The sequence below is a fragment of the Heterocephalus glaber genome, unplaced genomic scaffold (genome assembly GCF_053883595.1).
Source record: "Heterocephalus glaber isolate CG9 unplaced genomic scaffold, H.glaber_assembly_v1.0 deba00001719, whole genome shotgun sequence".
Taxonomy (NCBI): domain Eukaryota; kingdom Metazoa; phylum Chordata; class Mammalia; order Rodentia; family Bathyergidae; genus Heterocephalus; species Heterocephalus glaber.
In genome coordinates, this window is record NW_028258432.1 from 6,064,424 (window position 1) to 6,085,130 (window position 20,707).

The window sequence follows — 20,707 nt, forward strand, 5'->3', positions numbered from 1 at the left end:
GTAAAAAAGGAACTTTGGGTTTTATATGAAGGATTAGTGCTTTCCCCCAAAATATTATTAGTTATTAAGTGAAAATAAATAATTTTACAGCAAGGAAGCCTGGAATATATCATTTCATAACAAGGAACATGACCAGGAGCAGACTGAATTGAACTATTCTGATTTAACCTGATAGGATGCAAGGAAATGAAGCTTTACTTAACACTGACAAACTGTTCCTGACTGAAGAAGTTAGAGACTTGACAACCAAATTCAACATGTGCTTCTAGATTGAATTTTTTTATTTAAAAAAAGGGGGGGCACAGGCCTGGTGCTGCATACTTGTAATCTCAGCACTCTGGGAAACTGGGGCAGGATTGAAAATTCAAGTCTAGCCTAGACAATTTAGCCACTTAGTGAGATCCCGTCTCAAGATAAAAAAATAAAACAGGGTGGAGGGTTGAGGTGTAACTTAGTGAGAAGGCACTGGGTTCAATCTCTAGTACTGCAAAACAAAGAGTAAAGGTCATTTGAAAGACAAGTGTAAACTCTGAACGGGATCTGAGGATTAGATAGTAGTAATGTTAGCTTCCTGAATGTGACTGTTTTATGTGGTTATATGAAAATGCCTTTGTTTGTAGAGGCTGCAAATATAAAAACATATGAGGGAGATGGGGCATCCTATCAGCATCTTACTCTCAATAGAAAAAAACCAAAAAACTTCAACTCTTTTTACATACTCGAACAAATTCTACATAGGTCAGACAGTCAAATATAAAAAAATAAACCCTCTAAGTATTAGAACATGGGTGAATTTTTTATGACCTAAGACTGGAGAAGTCTAGATGTGATGCAAAACATGAAGCAACAGAAGATTAATAAGACTCTAAAATTGAGTATCCTGCATAGTAAAAAGTATACGAAGCAATAGAAACAATGGGAAACTATTATTTGTAAATATGTAAAAAAGAGTTAATCTCCCCTAAAATGAAACAAATGCTTAAGAAATACAGCAACCACTCATTAGGAAAGCTGACCAAGAGTCACAGATAATTCACAGAAAAATATAAATGACTTTACATGTATGAAAAAATGGGGAAAAAGATGCTATATCCATTAGTGCTACATTATCTTTAAAATGCCTGACATACGGTTTTAAAATTACAATCAGTTTTACTAACATAAAAATAAGAATACTGGGTGGAATTTAAGATTTCCCCAAAGTTCCCATCCTTATAAATATCCTACCAAGAATGTACAGTTAGAGTAATATATTCAAAAGTCACTTGAAATAATTTGTTTGCATCAATAGTTTGATTTGCAACTGAGGTATTTTGTTTTCAATTTTAGGATTTGCTTATTTCTTCCTTTTGGATTTAATGCATGTTTAAATAGGTAAAACAGTTCAACATTCAAACTTACATAAAAATATATGTAGAAGTCTTGCTTTTATTACTTTCCTTCCTGTTTCTTCCCACTACTCCTCCATCCTGACCACTGTAAATATTTCTCTTTCTAGTTTACATTTTCTACTTTCTTTTTGCAAATATATGCGCTTGTATATGTATATGCATAAACATATTTCCTTTTTCCTTAGGCAAAGGATACATACACTGTTCTATACTTTTTTTAACTTAACAATGAAACTTGGAGATTACTAGAAATATACTCACTTTGTGTTTATGACACTCACTTTGTGTTTATGGCTGCATTATACTTCATGGCATGGATTTTATTAAAATGTTCAAATAATTCTGTTTTAAAAATTATTATGCAAGTACTCAAATAATCAAAATGATTATTCATTTGTTCACCCATAGTTGATCATTAATAGCATTCTGCCAATTCCATTTTATTGCAATTCTCTTTTTGTTAGAATACATTAAAACAGAGTTTAGACATGTCATTTTACCTAAATAGTTCAGTGTGTACAAAAGAATATTTTACTTTCCTAGAAATAACTCAAGTAGCACTGTATATTGAAAATGGTTTATTTTGATTCATGGTTTCAGTCCATTGTCAGAGGGCTTCAAGACAGAAATATCAGAGGAAGGGCATGGTAGACAAAGCTACTTATGACAGCTGGGAAGCACAGAGGGCAAGTAAGGAGAGACGATGGACAGTGAGTGAGTCAAGGGCTAGTGACAGAATATATCCCTCATCGCTTCTCGGCCTTTTGGCTAAGATCAAGTGCAGAATATATCCTTTAAAGCCACACTCCCAGTGACCCCCCCCACCTCCTCCAACCAGGCCCCACCTCCTAACAGTACCTTCAGTTATGAACTCACCAATGGATCAGTCCACTGATGAGGTCAGTGTCCCCATGATCTACTACCTTCCAAAAGCCCCACCTCTGAACCTTCTAGGGAACATTTTTCTAAACCATAATATATCAGATAGGTGGGAGGCTGAGACAGGAAGATCACAAGTTCAAGGCCAGCCTCAGCAATTTAGCAAGACCTTGCCTCAAAAATTAAAAATGGGCTGAGGATGTAGCTCAGTAGCAGTGCAAGCACATGGTTGTGGGTTCAATCCCTAGTACTGCAATAAATAAATAAATTAATTAAAACCTGACCTTCTGCATTCACAAAGACTAGACATACCACATTCCTGTCTGTTTTCTTGCCAAATACACAGAAGGAAAAAAAGAGTGCTTCATCTTTTTAACTCAAGATTTCCCATGCTGCTTCTCACCTACCCCCAGCAAGCTCTGCTCCTCTTGGCCGGCCATTTTCTTCTCTGTAGTGACAGCTAGATCTGCCTCTGGAGAGACAGTTCACCTCCGATGCAGGTGCTCACTGACGCTGGCTTTCCAACAGCCAGCAAAGGCACAATGAAGTACTGGCTGCAACATAAGCTCCTGCACCAGGGGCCAAAGGAAAACTTAACAACATTATTAACTGTATCTGCTAAGTCTTTTAGCCCACGCTGCCTATTTTTAAATATTTTTGGAATTTAAAAAAAAATACATATAAGAGGAATTATTTATCAACAATCTTTTGGGAAATGAAATGCCAAAAACTTGCTCTGTTACATTACTGCACTATAAAAGCCCATTTACCTAGGTGAGAAAAAAAGACAACTAGATCTCTTCTCTTTTTTTCCAAAAGAAAACATTCAAAGTAAAATATGAACATTTAATTATCTTTAAATAATACATGAAATAATTTACATGCTATACATTCCCAAACATGATGAACATGAATCCAATTTTATAAAACAAACACAAACCACTTTTTGCCAACATATAACCTATAGGTCCTCAGGATGTTATCTGATTTCTCAGTCCACATGTGAGCACATAAATACATATATGTCTAAAGTTGAAGATTATGACAAAAAAACAAAGGGTTGAACGTAAGAAGTCTGACATAGACAATTCCAAATCCACAGTCTGACTAGAACCAAGGTACAAAAGCTTCTTGTGGCCACAGACATTAAGTTCCTTTCCCAGTGCTTAAATATGCAATAGATTGGTTAATCCCACACTATATTTTATATCCTTATTGTTTAAAAAGAAATACTTTTCTTATTATATAAGATATTACAGAAATGCACTGGAAAAATAAACAGGATCAGATAAGCACTCTTACAATAAAGCATTTTTCATTTGAAAAAGATGTATATGTTCACATCTAGCAGATACAGGTGTAATAAAGAGATGCATGAGGGATCCTATGCAAATTTCCTAGTACTCTTGAATTGTACCTCATGCCAACCATATTACTTACATTTTCAATTTTAAAGCCATTTGGATAATACTACCAAATATGGTGGACTTTTTGTTAATTTAAAGATACGTACTAGTATACAGAGTAAATAGTTAATATAACATGGCAAAATGAAATTCTCCCCCAGAGTTTAAGTTGCTTTTGTTAAAGATTAACGAGGATTTCCTTAGTTTTCCTTTATTTCTTCTATATTTCAGAGAGGAAATATATGTTGCATATAGAAAACACTGCTTTAAAATTCATGCAACCAAGCCAAACCTAAACTATCTACACATCCCTTTTTACTTTACCCAAAAGGTTTTGGGTGCATTGAAAGTCAAATATTCTAGGAATGGTAATTCCTTGAGAGATAAGGCAGTGGAAAAAATATATGTACTATTCATTGTTTCTACTAACAGTTTTAAGAGCTTTAGCTCTTCAAGCTTACAAAGTTATGAAAGGATTAAAGCCAACCACAAAGTAAGAATCAATAGAATGCAGTAATCCATATGTAAGACAGTCAAATATGCTTATACATAAAATCAATAATCTGTAAATAATAAATCATCACACCCAGCACTAAACAAATTATAATCAGAACAAAACTTTCAGTTGCATTAATTTCAAATATGGAAGTGGGCCAGCTAAGCATGAACTAAAATGAGAACTTCTGTGACTGTTTGTACAGGAGTACTGAGGCATGCAACTCCTGCAGTGTGGAAAGTGCAATGCTAAATGAACAAAGCATGGCTGGCCAAAGGAAAACAAGCAAAATAATCTGTTCTATGATATAAAACTTAAGGGTAAAGAATAAACAGAATTTATTTTAAGGCTCTCTTGGAAATATTTTTCATGGCACTTCAATATTCAATATTACTAAAAGGCAAAAAGATGTAAATACTCATAGTTACACAGTTACATAACTGAAAGTACATGCCATATCAATTAAAGGGTCATTTTGTCTGTCAAATTTCACTTTCTTGCAATTTAATTACCTTTAAGAAAGCTGTTTATGTTTGTAATTAACATAAATCATACAGAAATGTCAATTCACTAGTGTAGAGTGCAAAATGTTTTGAGTAAACCTACCAGATACCAGTTATTTCCTACAGAATTGATGTCATTTCTGTCCAGAAATGCAATTAACCAGACTTACTTCTCTTGCAAGAGTACTTATTACCCATTCTTCAACTATTCGCCTACTGTTAAACCCCAAGATCATTATTAGACAAATCCTTTTTTGGTCATGGGCACAGACCATCCTCACTGTAATTTCTTATGCTACACTCGGTCCAGAAAATACTCTGATCTAACAAGTCATTCTTGCCACACCGTACTCTAAGCTGACCACAGTAGGTTCTGATTTGGAAAACTCTTCTGCATAGTCACTGTAACGATTATCTGCTGGGTTGCTGCCCTCTATAGCTCGAAGTGCATCATTCACGGGTAGCAAAGTCTGCTCTTTAAGACACAGGGAGGTTTTGAGGGCAGGTGATTCCGGATGAACTGAATTTAACAATTCCTTAGTAAGAATGTCTTCTGTTTGCTTATTTTTGTGCTGTTTAATTTTCTAAAACGAATAAAAATTTGAAAATAAAATTACAACAGATACTTCATGGTCAATATATATGTTGGGTGAAAAAATATACTTTTGCATGTATGATGCAAAACTAAACCTCAAAAACTTAACAAAATCTAGTATATCTAAAGTAACTGCAAATTCTAATAGTTTACAATTTTTGTAGCAGAAAATCCTTAGTTATGTTTTTATATTTATCAAACAATCCAGTTAGCCAGACTTGACTGCAAATGGCTACTAGGCCTTCACATTTTAAAAGGATACACATGATGTAAAAGTATAACACATAAACATTTCATAAAAAAAGAAATATATTTGAGACACCTTGAAATCATAACTATGTAACATAAAAATCGCACTTATTTAGCTAAAGGTCTTGCTGATTGTAAAGAGCTTTTCTTACAGAGTCTTCCTATAATGGTTCATTAGGGGAACATAACAGGCTTTAGATTGAAACAGAACTTTTTTTTTGGTACCGGGGATCGAACTCAGGACTCTGCACTTGCAAGGCAGGCACCAGAACCACTGAGCTAAATTCCCAGCCCAGAACTTCTTTGTAATACAACAGAATATTTTAAACATGTCCTTTGGCAGAGTATCATGCTTCACAAAGCCTCTGGCTGATCTCCAGATAACCATCTTGTACTACCCATATATTGGACCTGCCTTTCTTTTAACATACCCTTCTATAAGTCACTCAAGCAGTCACTACTTCCTTACGTAAGAGATGACAAGAGACATCTGCCTGAGGAGCAGACAAAACAGCCTCACTGTGTTAAAACATCTCCCTGGGATTTTAAATAAATAAATATATATATGTTTGTAAATACACAAACACACACATACTTACTGATCCTTTTTGGTTATATATGACAGCAAAGAAAAGATTACAGGACAGTCAGGGTGGAGAGGGATCTTAAGACACACGCACTAAATAATACATGAAGATGGATCAATTTGACATGAAAACTTGAAACATCTCTATAAAATATACCATAAGTAAAGTGGAAAAAAGAACAGACTGGACAAAGCTATGTGCAATATGCATAACTGACAGAGAATTACTTATTGTATGGTATATACAGAACCCCTACAAATCAACAAGAACAAGGTAAATGAGCCAAAAGGAAAATAAACACAAGTGTGAATTCTATTCATAGAAAAGGAAAACCAAAAGATATGAAAAATCATTCAACTTCATTTGTTATCAAAGAAATCAAAAAAAAAAAAAAAAAAAGAAATCCAAAACTGAAAACAATTTAAATACAGAAAATTAAACTAATTTAATATTCTAAATATATTACAATAGATACTTCAGAATACTTACAGATTCTAGGTCTTTAATGTCTTCCTCTAACTGTTTATTTTGCTCATTCATATTCATGATTATATTGAATACAGACTGCCTAGGGTGCAATGTTCGATCAAACTGGTGGTACATGTTTCTCCAAAACCTTTATGACAAAATAAAAACTTTTACCAAAACACAGACAGAAGCAATAAGCTCTAGCATTCTACAGTAGAGTGGGTGACTGCAATTCACAGAACCTTTCATACATTTTATTAATCAATAGAGGAGAGAAGCTCAAAGGCTTTAAACACATAATGATTAAGGAGATGGAAACATTAATTACCAATTTAATCACACACACTGTATATGGTACTGAAATATCACATTATCTTTTATAAATATATACAATTATGTTAGTAAAACATTTTTTAAAATATGGAGATACAGAAACACTAACTACTCCAATTTTATCATTATACATTGCGTACATGTATTGAATTATCATGCTGTCCCCCATAAATACATATAATTAAAGTAACAAGGGATTTTTGTTTTGTTTTGTTTTTTGCTTTTTTTTTAAATACTAGAGATTGAACCCAGGGCCTGTGCACATCCCTATTCCCACCCATTTTTTAAATTTTGAGATAGGGTTTCAGTAAGTTGCTAAGTTGTCCAGGCTGGGCTTGAACTTGCAATCCTCCTGCCTCAGCCTCTCAGTGCTAGGATTACAGGCATGCACCACATCACCCAGCTAATAATTAACTTTTACATTTTTTTGAGAAAAAGAAAATATAAACATCTTAACAATACCAACTTACTTAAAATTGAAAGATACTGTATTTGGCTCCAAAACCATAAGCCTCTGAGATTTAGAACTGTAGAGAGGATTTAAGTATTTCTTTTGGTCATCCAAAAGAAATGGCCACAGGGAATAAGTCTTCTCCTCCAACCTTAACATAATGAGAAAAACACAAAGATCTTTCATGGAGCTGCAAAGTATTACTGTTAACACTAATTTTTATAAATCAGGCAACGGTCTCCAAAGTAGATTAGGTTTTAGTTTTTCATTTGTAGTCTAACCTCTTGTCTTTGTATCGTTTTTTCCTTTTTCATTCATAAGCGTGTAATAAAGTCATGTCTCTTGAACACAACATAGGTATGTCATTTTTCTTTTAACTGTACACTTAAGGGATTCCTCTCAATTCACATGATTTCAAAAATTTGATCTCTATTTCAAATTACCACACATAAATGCAGAGCCACGTATGAATGTAGCTCTGTTTGGCCTTAATCTCTTCACTTTGGATCTGGGCTGTGGTGGCAAGTATCACAGGCAGGACCATATGCACGAATGAATTAGAAATGGAAAATGTGGGGCCAGGGATTTAGCTCAGTGGTTCCAGTGCCTGCCTCACAAGAGCAAAGTCCCAAGTTCAATCCCCAGTACCAAAAAAAAAAAGAAATGGAAAATTTAAAGGGAAATAGGCAAAATCAAGGCATTATGCAAGAAGTGCACATGCCAGTTACCCTGCAAGTCTAAGACCTGATGGGAACGGGCAGAATGGTGGTGGAGGGCAATGCAGACTGGAAGTTAGGGAACAGTGGACAGTCTCAGTTTTCCATGACTCTGCAGAGCTGCGTTCTTAGAGAAAGACTGCTAGGAAATACTCCCATTTCTGAGGACTTCTGGCACTAATTTAAAAAATTAGTTTTTTCTAAAATGGTTCCAAGAAACTCCAAGAGAAGTTTCCTGCGCCAAATCACGATAAACAATTGTGAATGACTGTAGCACAAAACTAAAAGCTTGGCGTCTTTTGATTTGTTCATCTCTACCATACTTTCCTCATTTTTGTTTTTGTTTTTTTTTCTGGTACCAAGGATCGAACTCAGGGACCTTGTGCTTCCAAAGCAGGCGGCGGCACCACTGAGCTAAATCCCCGGCCCTCATCTGTGTTTCTTTTACTTACCTTTAGCATTCTCCAAGTGCTCTCAGTTCTGCCACTGACTCTCTTATGAGTGTGAGCACATGACTGTCTCCAAACTACTATGAGATTTAGCTTCTCTACTACATCATTTGCAGATTTTTTTTTTTGGTACCGGGGATCGAACTCTGGTCCTTGAGCTTGCGAGGCTGGCAGCAGAACCACTGAGCTAAATCCCCGGCCCTCTACATCATTTGGATGGTCAAGAATCTTAAACTGCTCTTTACTGCTACTGTAAGAGCTAAACTCAGAAGCCAAAGCTAAAATACATACACCATCTTTCAGTCTTACCCCAGATGTCTCCTGCATCAAAACATAGCTAAACACTCCTACTCTCAGACTGGTTAGGGAAAAACAGGTGAGTTAGGGTTTCACCTGCAACCACACTGCAGCCAACATAGGTACACTTATTTTCCCCCAAAGAACTGTCTGTTTAGGAATATGAGAAGAGCAATAAGGCTCCCTCTCAATTTAAAATAAACCAACAGTTGTAAATCGTTTATAAACTTTAAAACTAATAATCAGTGATTTCTAGGGAAAAAAAATAATATAAAGCTTCCTCTGTCCTGAAATGAAATCTGACAAGTATTAAACCTGAAAAGCAATATGAGGAAGTTTCTAAGGTGCTGGGTTTCTTGTTCTGGATGCTGGTTTCACAGGTATGTGGTAAGATTTATAGAACTGCACACTTATGCTACATGCATTTTTCTGTACATATATTACACTTCAAAATATATTTAAAATGTATTCTTACTATTTCCCTGAGGGGGGAGGTTATGTTAGAAGGGTACTTAACTTCAGAAACACAGACAATAAGATCTACAATAAATTCAGTTCTATTTCATATTGTCAGGACATTTTATTAAGTCGACTACGATTTATAGTTGTAGGACTTTCACTATAAGGGGGGAAGGAGACCCCATTTTCATCAAATCATCTTACTTGAGTTCTTCTCTTTCCTTCTGACAATTTCCAAGGAAGTTTCCAAATTGGCATGAATGAATATGTTCATGGATCTGAAGAAGAAATGCTTCGTTGAATTCAAAGGCTTGTGGAAACTGTTCCGTCAAATGCCACACACATTCCAAGAACTGAGTAAACACTGGTGAGACTTCCTTTGGGTCACCATCCAAATGGCCACACCTAACCCCCCAGAAAGCACAAGCTTTTAAAAATGCTCTGAAAGAAGTCCATTGTGCAGGTGATGCTAAACTTAAACATACTTACAAAAAGTAATCCTAAAACACTGTTACATTAGCAAGTGAAAAACAAAACAAAAAAAACCCCTAGCCTTTCTTCTGTTTAATTGCACCCATGTATAACTGAGTTTTGCAACTAAATTTTTTTTTTTGGTACCAGGGCTCAAACTCAGGACCTTATGCTTGCGAGGCAGGTGGCAGAACCACAGAGCTAAATCCCCAGCCCTGCAAAAAAAATTTTAAAGGATCTGTTGCCTTCTAAATATTACAATCCAGAAAAAAGAAAGGTAATAAATAGCCACAAAAATTACAAAGGTATTAGATTTGAAAGAAATGACAGAAGATTAAATCTCATATTCTATACAGCACAAAATCACAGCACACTCATCTCCCAAGTCATGTGAGTTCATAAAGAATAGATACATAATGGTACTCTAATTGAAAGTCATAAATGTGTAACTGACACTCACCTCTCTGAAAATTTATGTCCAAACGAGATCCAATCTTTTTCTATTAAAACCTTAATGAAAAAAGGTAAAACCCACTTTTCAACATTTTATTAGAATGGATTCAATTCTATTAGCTTAAAAATAGTATTTATGCTTTTAATGTATTGAACTAAACAAAATCTCCCTCTCCGCCCCAAAAAATATATGCAAAAGATGGCCAAAACCTGGGATTAGAGGTGAGGCTTAAAAGGAGTGAAAATATATAAAAAGGAATAGAGGAGTCTCATGACAAAATATGTCAGCTGTACTACATTGTAAAGGAATATGCATGTTATAAATCAGTATTGCACTTAAATTTTTTTGTGTACAAATAAAACACAAAATGGAAGGAAAATGTAAACTAAAATGCTAACAATAATTAACTCAGTAGAAGACGGAGTGAACATTTTAAACCTTTTGGCTTATATGTACAATGCTTATGTAAAATTTTTTCAAGAAAAAAGTCAATGATAAAAATACCAATAAGTCTATATTGAAATCCAAAGTCGATATTCATCCTCCTGAAGTGCACTATCTTTATCTTTCCTCACTGTCACAGCTTCTCTACTTATCAACTCCACTGAAATAACAGATTTCCAATGTTTTCAAATCTAAGAAAAATGTATCTTCTTAGTATTTAATATACCTTTAATTTCATTACATGAGCACATTGTTTTCCTAGTGTCAAGATGATCAGCTTGAGCTTCTCTGGTTCTGTCTTAAATCTCTCTGAGCTGGGCAAAATGCTATATATCTTGATGGTCAAGGATGCAGATTCTGGGTACATGCGAAGGCTCACACCCTGGCATTGCCACTTCTACCCCTGTGTGACCTTGGGCAAGTGATCTTCAGGCTGGAACTGCAAATTTGACTCCGGGTCCTCCATATTCTTCTACATACTGACGTCTAAATTTTAACTTGCATCTTTCTGAAGAAAACTGTTCCTCTGCTTAGGTCAGTACACAGCAGGAAAGGTCCAGGAAACTAATTTAGAAACCTGGAAATCCTCCTGTAGGAGGACCCTCTCCTCTAGGCCATACCCAATCTGTGACCAATTTTCACTCATTTTTATTTTTATGAGTACATGTTTGCAGTAAATAATGATTATATTTGACCTGGGAAGTTGATACAGCTCTCAGCACCACACAAAGGGGGAAAGGGTGTAAATGGAACATTATTTTCTTATTAGCATTATATTCTCATAATTTTCTTACCTCTATTTAGCCTGTCCCAGATTCAACGTTAGTACAGAGTAACAGTGCTAAAAAGGGGCTAGTGATTTTACGTCTCAAGATGATACTGTATTTAAAAATGTAAACACAAAACCTTTCTAATATGCCTTCTTTTACACAGTGAGAGTTAAAATGTAAAGTCTGAAAATCAATCTGATCATATGGTGAAAAACAAATAAAAAACAGAAACCAGGACTTTATCTTCACAAAGTGAAAACTCTGTTCAATTAGAAATTTAATCTTCCTATATAAAACATGCTTAGCATATTATTCACTTAGTAAATGAATGTGTTTTAAACAAAAATCCCTTCTAGAATAACTTTTACGTATCTGTGGCTTGTTTTACTCTGTCACTTAGGATGTGTAGCAATATTCCTGGTCTCTACCAGCTATAGGCCAGCTGCACCACTGTCTTCTAACACTGCAAGGTCCCCTGGGAGGACAAAACCCCTTCTCTTTGAGAACCACTTGCTGGACTGACTAAACCCTTACCATGAATCCTCTGATTGTCCTGTAGTATGAATCCAGTAAAAGCGAACCAAGGGAACAAACCTGGGAAGTCCTATCCCACCCATCAGAGCAATGTACCAGTACACTTGCACTTTCAGCCATTACTGCCTGAAAAGAAAATCACAGACTTAGATTCTAGCAGGACACATGTTGCATAAACCATTTGATCTATTTACTTGAAACCCACAATAACAAGAATTGCACTGTAAAGAGCTATACCTGCAATGATTATGTTGCCATAGCATAACTTAAAAGCAACAACTACAATAAGGCAAACAAACAAAAAAGAAAGTCAAAATTTGTTTCAAAATATTTGGGCATTTCTTTCTAAGTTTCTACATTAAATGAGTATCTTTTTTTTTCAGAGTGAGATCAGTGTTGTTTTTGTTTTTGGCAGAAAAAGCATGAATATGGGCCAGTTGCCCCAGGAATTTTTCTTTTTTTAAATAGAACTTTAATTTTTAATTGATGCATAATAATTATACATATTTATGAAGTACAGTGTGGAATTTAAACACATGTATACAATATGTTGTGATCAACTCAAGGTAACTGGCATATATATCACTTTAAATACTCATTACTTTATACTAGGAACATTCAAAATTCTTTCTAGGAGCTATTTTGAAACATGCAATTAATAGTTGTCAACCATAGTTATTCTACCGTGCTACAGAATATTGGAATTTACTCCCATCCAATTACAGTTGTGCACTAACCATCTTCTCTCCAGAATCCTTCCTTTTACCCTTCCCAGGCCCTGGTAACCACTATTCTATTCTTTACTTCTATGAAACCAATACTTTAGCTTCTACATCTAGTGAACCGTGCAGTATTTGTCTTTCTGTGCCTTATTTTAATTAACATAGTGTTCCCTAATTCTATCCACATTGTTGCAAGTGACAAAGTTTTATTCATTTTTATGCTAAACGATATTCTGCAGTGTATATATACCACACTGTCCTTATCCATTCATCATTCACTGATGAACCCTAGGCTGATTCTATATCTTGGCTAGTGTGAATGATGCTGCAATAAACACACCAGTGCAGATGTATCTCCAACACACTCATTTCATTTAAAGTATTTTGGGATAGACATATCCAGTAGTGGTACAACTGGAACTTTTCGTGTTTCTATTTTTTTTATTTTTTGAGGAACTTCCATACTATTTTCTACAAAAGCTGTACTAATTACATTCCCAACAACAATGTATGAGAGTTTCCTTTTCTCCCCATTCTCACCATCATGTGTTGTTTATTGTCTTTTTGGTAATAGGAATTCTAACTGGGGTGAGATGACATTTCATTGTGGTGTTAACTTACATTACCCTGATGATTAAAGATGTTGAGTATTTTTAAATTAGTGCTATTAGTAATAAAGAAAAACAAGATTTGTTTCAGTATATTAGTACAGGCATATAATATTTTGATTATTGCTACATATCTTTTTTTCCAGTACAGGGAATCGAATTCAGGACCTTGCACTTGACAGGCAGGCAAGGTGCCACTGAGCTACATCCCCCACTGCTACATATTTTTAAAGGTCAAATTAAAGAGAACCTCATTAAAGAGGTAAAGAATAATAAGTTACCTGAACAGAATGGATACCAGTACCCAAAAAGATAAATCCACTCCTTCCCAACCCTATAAACCCCAAAACGAAATATGAGAGCGTTACCTTGGCTAAGAAGATTGCAGCATCCATAACAGCTTTGATGTGGCGAAGCCATCCTGAGCTCTCCAAACCAGAGTAGAAATCACTAACACAAAGTCCCTTGGCACCATTGACTAACAAAAGAAAGAAAATTTTCCATTAAAATGGGGCTAGAGTTACCACCCCTCCTTTTCAGTATCTATCTGATGAATGAACTCAAAAAGAGGAGGATAAAATAAACAGGCAAGACTCTAGATGCTGTTACAGAAGCATAATAATGAATTTTGGGATGCATTTTTCTGTTCTTCCTTATGCTTAAGAGAAATGCTCCAATCTCTTTAAAAAACCGTAGCACAAATGTTTCAAGTCTTATATTTTAAAATTCCACATGATGATACCTTAATATTTAAATAGGAGACTATCATAAATTAATCTTTAATGTACTAACTACTCCATAATCTCTACCTAACAGCTATAATTTTTTGTAAAACCATTAGAATAGTACTAACACAGTAACTGTTATCTAAATGTGGCTACTAAAAAATTGCAATGTGGCTAGGCCAAAGAATAAAATACACCTGATTTCTAAGATTTGATGAAAAGTAAAATATTGCAATATCAATTTTTTTTTTACTGATTATGTGCTTTTACTTTTTAAAATGTGACCAGAAAATTTTAAATTATATGTGACTAACATTATGTTTCTATCAGATAAAGGTCACTAAATAAGCAAAATCATACCTTCCAATAATTTCTGAAGGCTGGACCTCATGACATGAATATTTTCTATTCCAACAAACTGGAATCTAATATTAGAATAGTTGTCTTCATTTTCATAACCTTTTCCCGCTGCTCTGTTGGCCATAGCATTTAGCTGAAATTAAAAATTTTAGAAATTAAGAATCAAAATTCTTTAATCTTTTAAATTAACTTACTAAAATTTCATGAAAACAGTAAGCCATACTTGAGCTAGGAGAGAATGTAAAGGAACTTATCAAAACCGAGTAAGCTGTCATTTTTAATAAGCAAAGATGTCATGTTATTAATAGTAAATGACAGTGATAAAGTAACAAACTAATTGTTATACAGAGGAAAAGTCTAGATAGGAAGATCCCACAGATTCATGAAGCAAATTCATTTATGTTTTTAGTCAGTTTTCCATATGTTGATAATATATTCCAAAATTAAAAAGAAATTATCTCCTATCTGAATCCTAAATGATTCAGAGATGAGAGAGCTACAATTTTCTTTTTTTTCTTTTCTTTCTTTTTGGTTTTTTGAGATAGGGTCTTGCTCTGTAGTTCAGGCTGGCCCCAAACTCAGGGAGCCTCCAGACTCAGCCTCCTGAATGCTGGGATGATAGGCATGCACCACCACACACAGCACCAGAAATTTTCTTTTATACAACAAAACTATGAGATTCACTTCTGAACAAACCTAGAGTGCATGACTATTCAGAAGCCACAGGGACCCTAAAATTCAGTTCTGAAACATGCTTCCAATTACCTGAGATCCTCTGCCTGAGGTCCTCCATGTTAGAGATTACTGGAGGCCCACAAGCCATGTAACACAGTGTACAACTTGCTATCTACCTTCAAGAATTGGGCCCTAAATAAAATGGTCTGCAAAGAAAAAACAGCCTGTTGATGGGCCTATCATCCTTGGTTATTATATCAAATGTTATCAGAGATTAATTTTGGATTTGACAGCTTACTCTTCTCAGACTAGGATTTCAGGTAGCATGTTACTACTACATTTACTAGATAGTCTTTTGTAATGAATTTGGATGAAGGGACATGTAAATTGGAAGAAAAAAATATCTTTTGATTCAGTGGATTGAGTCCACAAGTTGATAGCAAGTATAGTTTAGTTATATCTACTGAGTCATTGGTTACTCAGCACCTATTAGGATTAAAATAAAATTAAGAATTAGATATCAAAGGCACTATATCAGGAGTCTTAAGGGCATTGTGTCAGCAAACTAAAACATTTCTTTTCTGTGCTTTTAATGTATCTCTACATGATCTGAGAGAAGATTCCAGCTTTCAGAGAGATGGCTGAAGAAAAAGGGAAACATCTATGGTGATATTTTAAAAAGAAGGAAATTGCAATGGATTGAATGTATAGCTTTCATATTTACATTTCAATAAATTACCATTGTAACTTGATAAGATGATTTATTTTATGTAAACACTGCAAAACAAGGTGTAGAAGCTCAGCTAGATTTATTACTGTGCATGAGAGTAAATACCTATCAATTATTCTTTTTTTCAATATAAAGTTTGCTGAAGGTACAAGAAAAGTTTATTACTCAGGATATAGAAATTTTTTAGGAGTTGGGGGAGGGGCTCTGTCAGGAAATTGTTACCTATAAACAAAGACTGTCTTGGGCCCGGGACTTAGCTCAGCAGTGCCTCTGCCTGCTTCACAAGCGTAAGGTCCAGAGTTCAATCCCCGGTACAAAAACAAAAACAAAGGCTGTCTTGATTTGATCCAAAAAAAAACAAAACAAAAAACCCACCATAAAACTCTTCTTGAACTAACATAGAAAAATAAAATAGCTACTGTTTTAGAAATGATAGAAATATATTGTTGACAGGATACGAGTTATTTTCTATAAACCGTAATTAATGACTTGGATAATATCTTCATGCTTCTGTACATGGGGGGAGGGGATAATAAATATAATTTCTAACAACAAAAAAGAATTGGATATCAAAAAGGTTTCCCATTACTACTTGACTTTGTTTTTTTGGAGAGAGGTTCTTGCTTTGTAGCAACACACTGGCCTCAAACTTGGGGCGATCCTCCTGCCTTAGCCTCCGGAGTGCTGGGATCACAGGTGTGCATCACCACACCCAGCTACTATTTGACTTTTAAATTTAACTAGTAAAGCAAGCAAAGAAGGATGTATTCTTCTGTTCAAAGACAACTGTATAAATAAAAGATATTAGGTCTTGAGACACAAATAAGAGTCAGATCTCACCTTCAAAAAGTCTCATATTATAATCACTTTTTATTTCTAATATTACCTAAAGAGTTCTAACCAATTAATCAATCCAGATTATACAAAGAAATAGGAACCATTATAAACACTCTCAATGCCTATGAAACTCTTCTATTTTTAACAAAATAAAATATGACTTAATTTCTAATCTTTAATATTTCCTAGTTACTCGAATTAATCTAATCTGTATTCTCTATTATCTTTGGGAGACTGCATAATGACAAGAATTACTTTAACACAGTGACCATTCCCTTCACAAAGCTGCCTAAAATTGCTTGTGTTCTGTATTGCTCACTCGCTTTTTCTCATCGCTTTCTCTTATTTTTTCATCATTCCAGATTTTTGAAGAAATCCTCACTATAATTTTGCCAATGTCCTTTTGTGTAGCCCACCAGCTCTGCATGCGATGCTACAATAAAAAAAGTAAAGTTAGCTATTACATTGAATATTTTAATTACCTTAATTTCAGGATCCTATATGAATTGGCTGTTTAACTGCTCATAAAAAGAAAACAGGATTCTGACTTCATCCCAATGATGTTACACCATAAATGCCTAACAAAACAATAATTTCTTGCCACTTTAATTCTCTAGTTCATATTTTCTAAGGCATAATTTTTCCTATCTTTATGAATATTTCAAACTAACGTCCATTATTTTAATACAAAGTGATCAATTAAAAATTTTATAGAGTTCTAAGAATTTTTATTCACAACACACATACTATTAGGTACTTCTTCACAATAACATAAAACTTATAATACACCATCAAGAGTTTCTGACAGCTTTTCTAAATAAATACAGTGGTACCCTGGTTCATGAACTTAATTTTTTCCAAGGTTCTGGTCACAAACAAAATTGGTCACAAACTGAATCAAATTTCTCCATAAAGTCAACATTCAACCTAACCACTGAATTTGATGTGGTCTGAGACCAATTCAGTTTGCAACCAGAATCGTGGAAAGAATTAAGTTCGTGATCCAAGGCACCAATGTATACATATCAGAAGATATAAGAAATCACCATGTAGGACACTGAGAACTGGTCTTCTAAGTTGGTGTACCTTAAAGAATATTTCCTTTGTATCATTAGCTACAATTGATCTATACACAGAATTCATATATTTTAAATATGGAAAAACTCATCAATTAAAGGTAGTTAATAGAATCCAGTGTCTTTACGATACCTACTTTGGGCCTGGTGTCCACAACATACATGTAGCGACTGGCTGGATTGGCTTTACCAATGGCTTGAAGCAAATGCTCATCCTCCAGGCACCTGGCACTGAATCCTGACAGTGGCTGACTACATCGACAAATGGCAGCCTAATTTTAAAAAGACAGAAAATAGATTATGAAAAATACTTCTCTCTTTGGGCAGGGAGGGTACCTAGGATCAAACTCGGGACCTTGTGCTTGCAAGACTTGAAAAATACTTCTCAAAAACATGCTTAAAAGGAAAAACTCTAGTAAAATCAAATATGTAATCTTTCTAAAAGTTCACAGAACAATTAGAAGGCATTAACATTGAAATCCTATCTGAATTAAATACTATTTCAATATCCTGATGTTCCCTAAATTTTCCCAATATTCTCTTCTAAGAAAACTAAATGCCTCCTTAACTAGTTCATGAAAAAACAAACAAACTTAGAGCTGGGCACAGTGGCTAATCCCTGTAATCCCAGCACTTTGGGCTGAGGCAGAAGGATCACATCGTGGGCAAGTTAACAAGATCTTGTCTAAAACTTTAAAAAATGGGGTAAGGAGTGGGGATGTAGCTCAGTGCAAAGTCTCTGGTTCGATCCCTAGTACTTCCCCTCTCTCCCCAAGGAAAAACACTTAGATTTTTAAGAAGTAGCACTTGGTCAATTCTCTCAAGTAATCTAGACTAAGATACCTACATCTTGTGCTCTACTTGGACTATGGGATACTTTCAACTCAAGTTCAATAACGAAACCGTTAATACATGTAGAACAGGACCTTTAAAAATAGTAATACTTGGAGGGAGAAAAGAAGGGATAAGAAAAAAAATTAAAATAAAAGGAAAAATGGAAACAAAGCTTTTTTACATAGGGAAGGGAGAGGGCTTGAGGGGGAGAATGGGATAAAATAAAATAAAATTTAATTTAAAAAAAGTAATACTTGAACTTTGACTTTTCAAAGGCTTTCAGATTTCTAATTAGAAATCAGCAATCTTTATATAAAATGAGAAAAAATAAGCTTCAATTCAAAATTGGATTAAAATACAGTCAATCGAAGCGGGAAAGAATATCTGTAAGTAGCAAATGGCTAAATTAGGTATTTATGTTTAAAGTCCTAAAACTGACTAAAAAGACTTAGACTCACACCCTTTTCTTCAATCTCATCCATACCATGTCCAACTTAACATCCACCCAAACATTCCAAATACAATTTCATTAAAGGGGAAGAAAGAAAATATAAATACACATTTTGCACATTTTAAATTCACACATAAAGCAAAACCATGAAAATTTAAAATAGCAGAAGGAAATGATTATTTTATTAAATTATTTTCAAACATACTTTCTTATTTCTGGTAGGCTGGTCACTGAATATATATTTTCAGCCCAGTTTTCTAATCAACAATGTATATAAACATGGATGGTAAAACAGGGGCCATAATCAGATAATTTCCTTATGACTTAATTATGAAAAGCAGATTAGAAACTTCTGTTTAAACATCTACCTTTTATCTCCACTTCCTGTTCCAAATTCCAACGACAGGTTTGAACAAATACATTTTTTTTTTTTAGTACCGGGGATCGAACTCAGGACCTTGTGCTTGCGAGGCAGGCAGTGGCACCACTGAGCTAAATCCTGTGAGCTAACTCCCCAGCCCAATAACAAATAAATTTAAGAGGTATAAAGCCAAAAGGACAAAAAGAATGGAAAAGGATACAATGGAAATGGCAATAAAACTTAGGAAGATAATAATAGATTGGCCAGTGATAACTGATGTAGCAGGAGAGAAAAAACAAAAAGTGTCCAATTCCCTTAAGTCAATTAGAAGATATTTTGAACAGTATAATGCCAAGGAGCCTGAGGAGTTTGTTGTACCTCTGAAAGACTGAGCAAAAGCATAGCTAAAAACCGGAAGGCAGGTGGAATGCCTACAAAAGGACTACTGCATTTTCCCCAAAATAAGACCTAACTAGAAAATAATCCCTAGCATGATTTTTCAGGGTGCTTATAAGCCCTACCCCAAAATAAGCACCAGTTAAGATGGATGCATGTAGTCACTGCGACACACAATGGATGTACTGAATTATAAATACTAATATATAACTAAATATAAATAATATTAGACATTAATACTTAAAATATATAACATATATTATAATTGAGTATTTGGAAATACCAAAGTGGGCACCTTTGGGCGACAGGCAAACATCTAAATAAACAGATGAGCTGGAGACTTAATGCTGAATGACAAATCAGAGCATAGACACAATGCACGCATAACATGCCCACTTGATAACGAACAGATGTGGTTGTGTACTATGAATCTTCATAATTCAATGTGTCATGTGTTATAACAGACATACTTAATGCACTCGTGTGAAATAAATGTTTTCTGAATTTCAGTGCCTGGAATTTTTCTATGCTTTTGTTTAGACCATCATTCTTAACTGTCATCGTTTTTGCTGCCACTCCTGTCTCCTAAGTTTTCAATTAACACTTGATTTAATGGAAACTTTGTGAAGCCAGCTGCAAGAGGTTGTAACTTGGGTGAACAATTCGTGGGATAAAATCACTGACAGCTGTGTTGCCAATGCACTGCGAGCAGGCCACATGGATAAGAACTGCTCATCTAAGGAGGGCTCTATTGTTGGACATGAGATTGTGGCCGTGGTTCAAGAGGAAGTGGGGGTTGCCAGAAATCAGGGTTTGGTGAGTATGACGATGTTCCAGAAGATGGCATGACTGTATTTGAATAAATTTAGATTTCTGTACATAAAAAAATGTGGATTTTTGCACATGAAAAAATAAGACATTGCTTGAAAATAAGCCCTTTTCATTTTTAGCAGCAAAAATACAAGACCCAGTCTTATTGG

General features: G+C 34.7%; 1 protein-coding gene across 2 annotated transcripts in view; it reads right to left on the reverse strand.

Moving 5' to 3' along the window:
* Positions 1 to 1,952: 1,952 nt before the first annotated feature.
* The window catches only part of Mtmr6 (myotubularin related protein 6), a 44,418-nt gene continuing 25,663 nt past the window's right edge, over positions 1,953 to 20,707 (reverse strand). The window contains exons 6-15 of one of the 2 annotated variants that reach the window (XM_004854830.4): positions 17,823 to 17,957; positions 16,929 to 17,042; positions 14,368 to 14,500; positions 13,651 to 13,760; positions 11,953 to 12,078; positions 10,211 to 10,260; positions 9,484 to 9,684; positions 7,378 to 7,509; positions 6,596 to 6,722; positions 1,953 to 5,259 (exon numbers count right to left, since the gene is read on the reverse strand). In XM_004854830.4, the coding sequence (XP_004854887.1) occupies positions 4,999 to 5,259; positions 6,596 to 6,722; positions 7,378 to 7,509; positions 9,484 to 9,684; positions 10,211 to 10,260; positions 11,953 to 12,078; positions 13,651 to 13,760; positions 14,368 to 14,500; positions 16,929 to 17,042; positions 17,823 to 17,957 (1,389 nt within the window). In that variant the 3' untranslated portion in view covers positions 1,953 to 4,998. The remainder of the gene's footprint in view (positions 5,260 to 6,595; positions 6,723 to 7,377; positions 7,510 to 9,483; positions 9,685 to 10,210; positions 10,261 to 11,952; positions 12,079 to 13,650; positions 13,761 to 14,367; positions 14,501 to 16,928; positions 17,043 to 17,822; positions 17,958 to 20,707) is intronic. The other variant, XM_004854831.4, reaches the window with a different exon arrangement.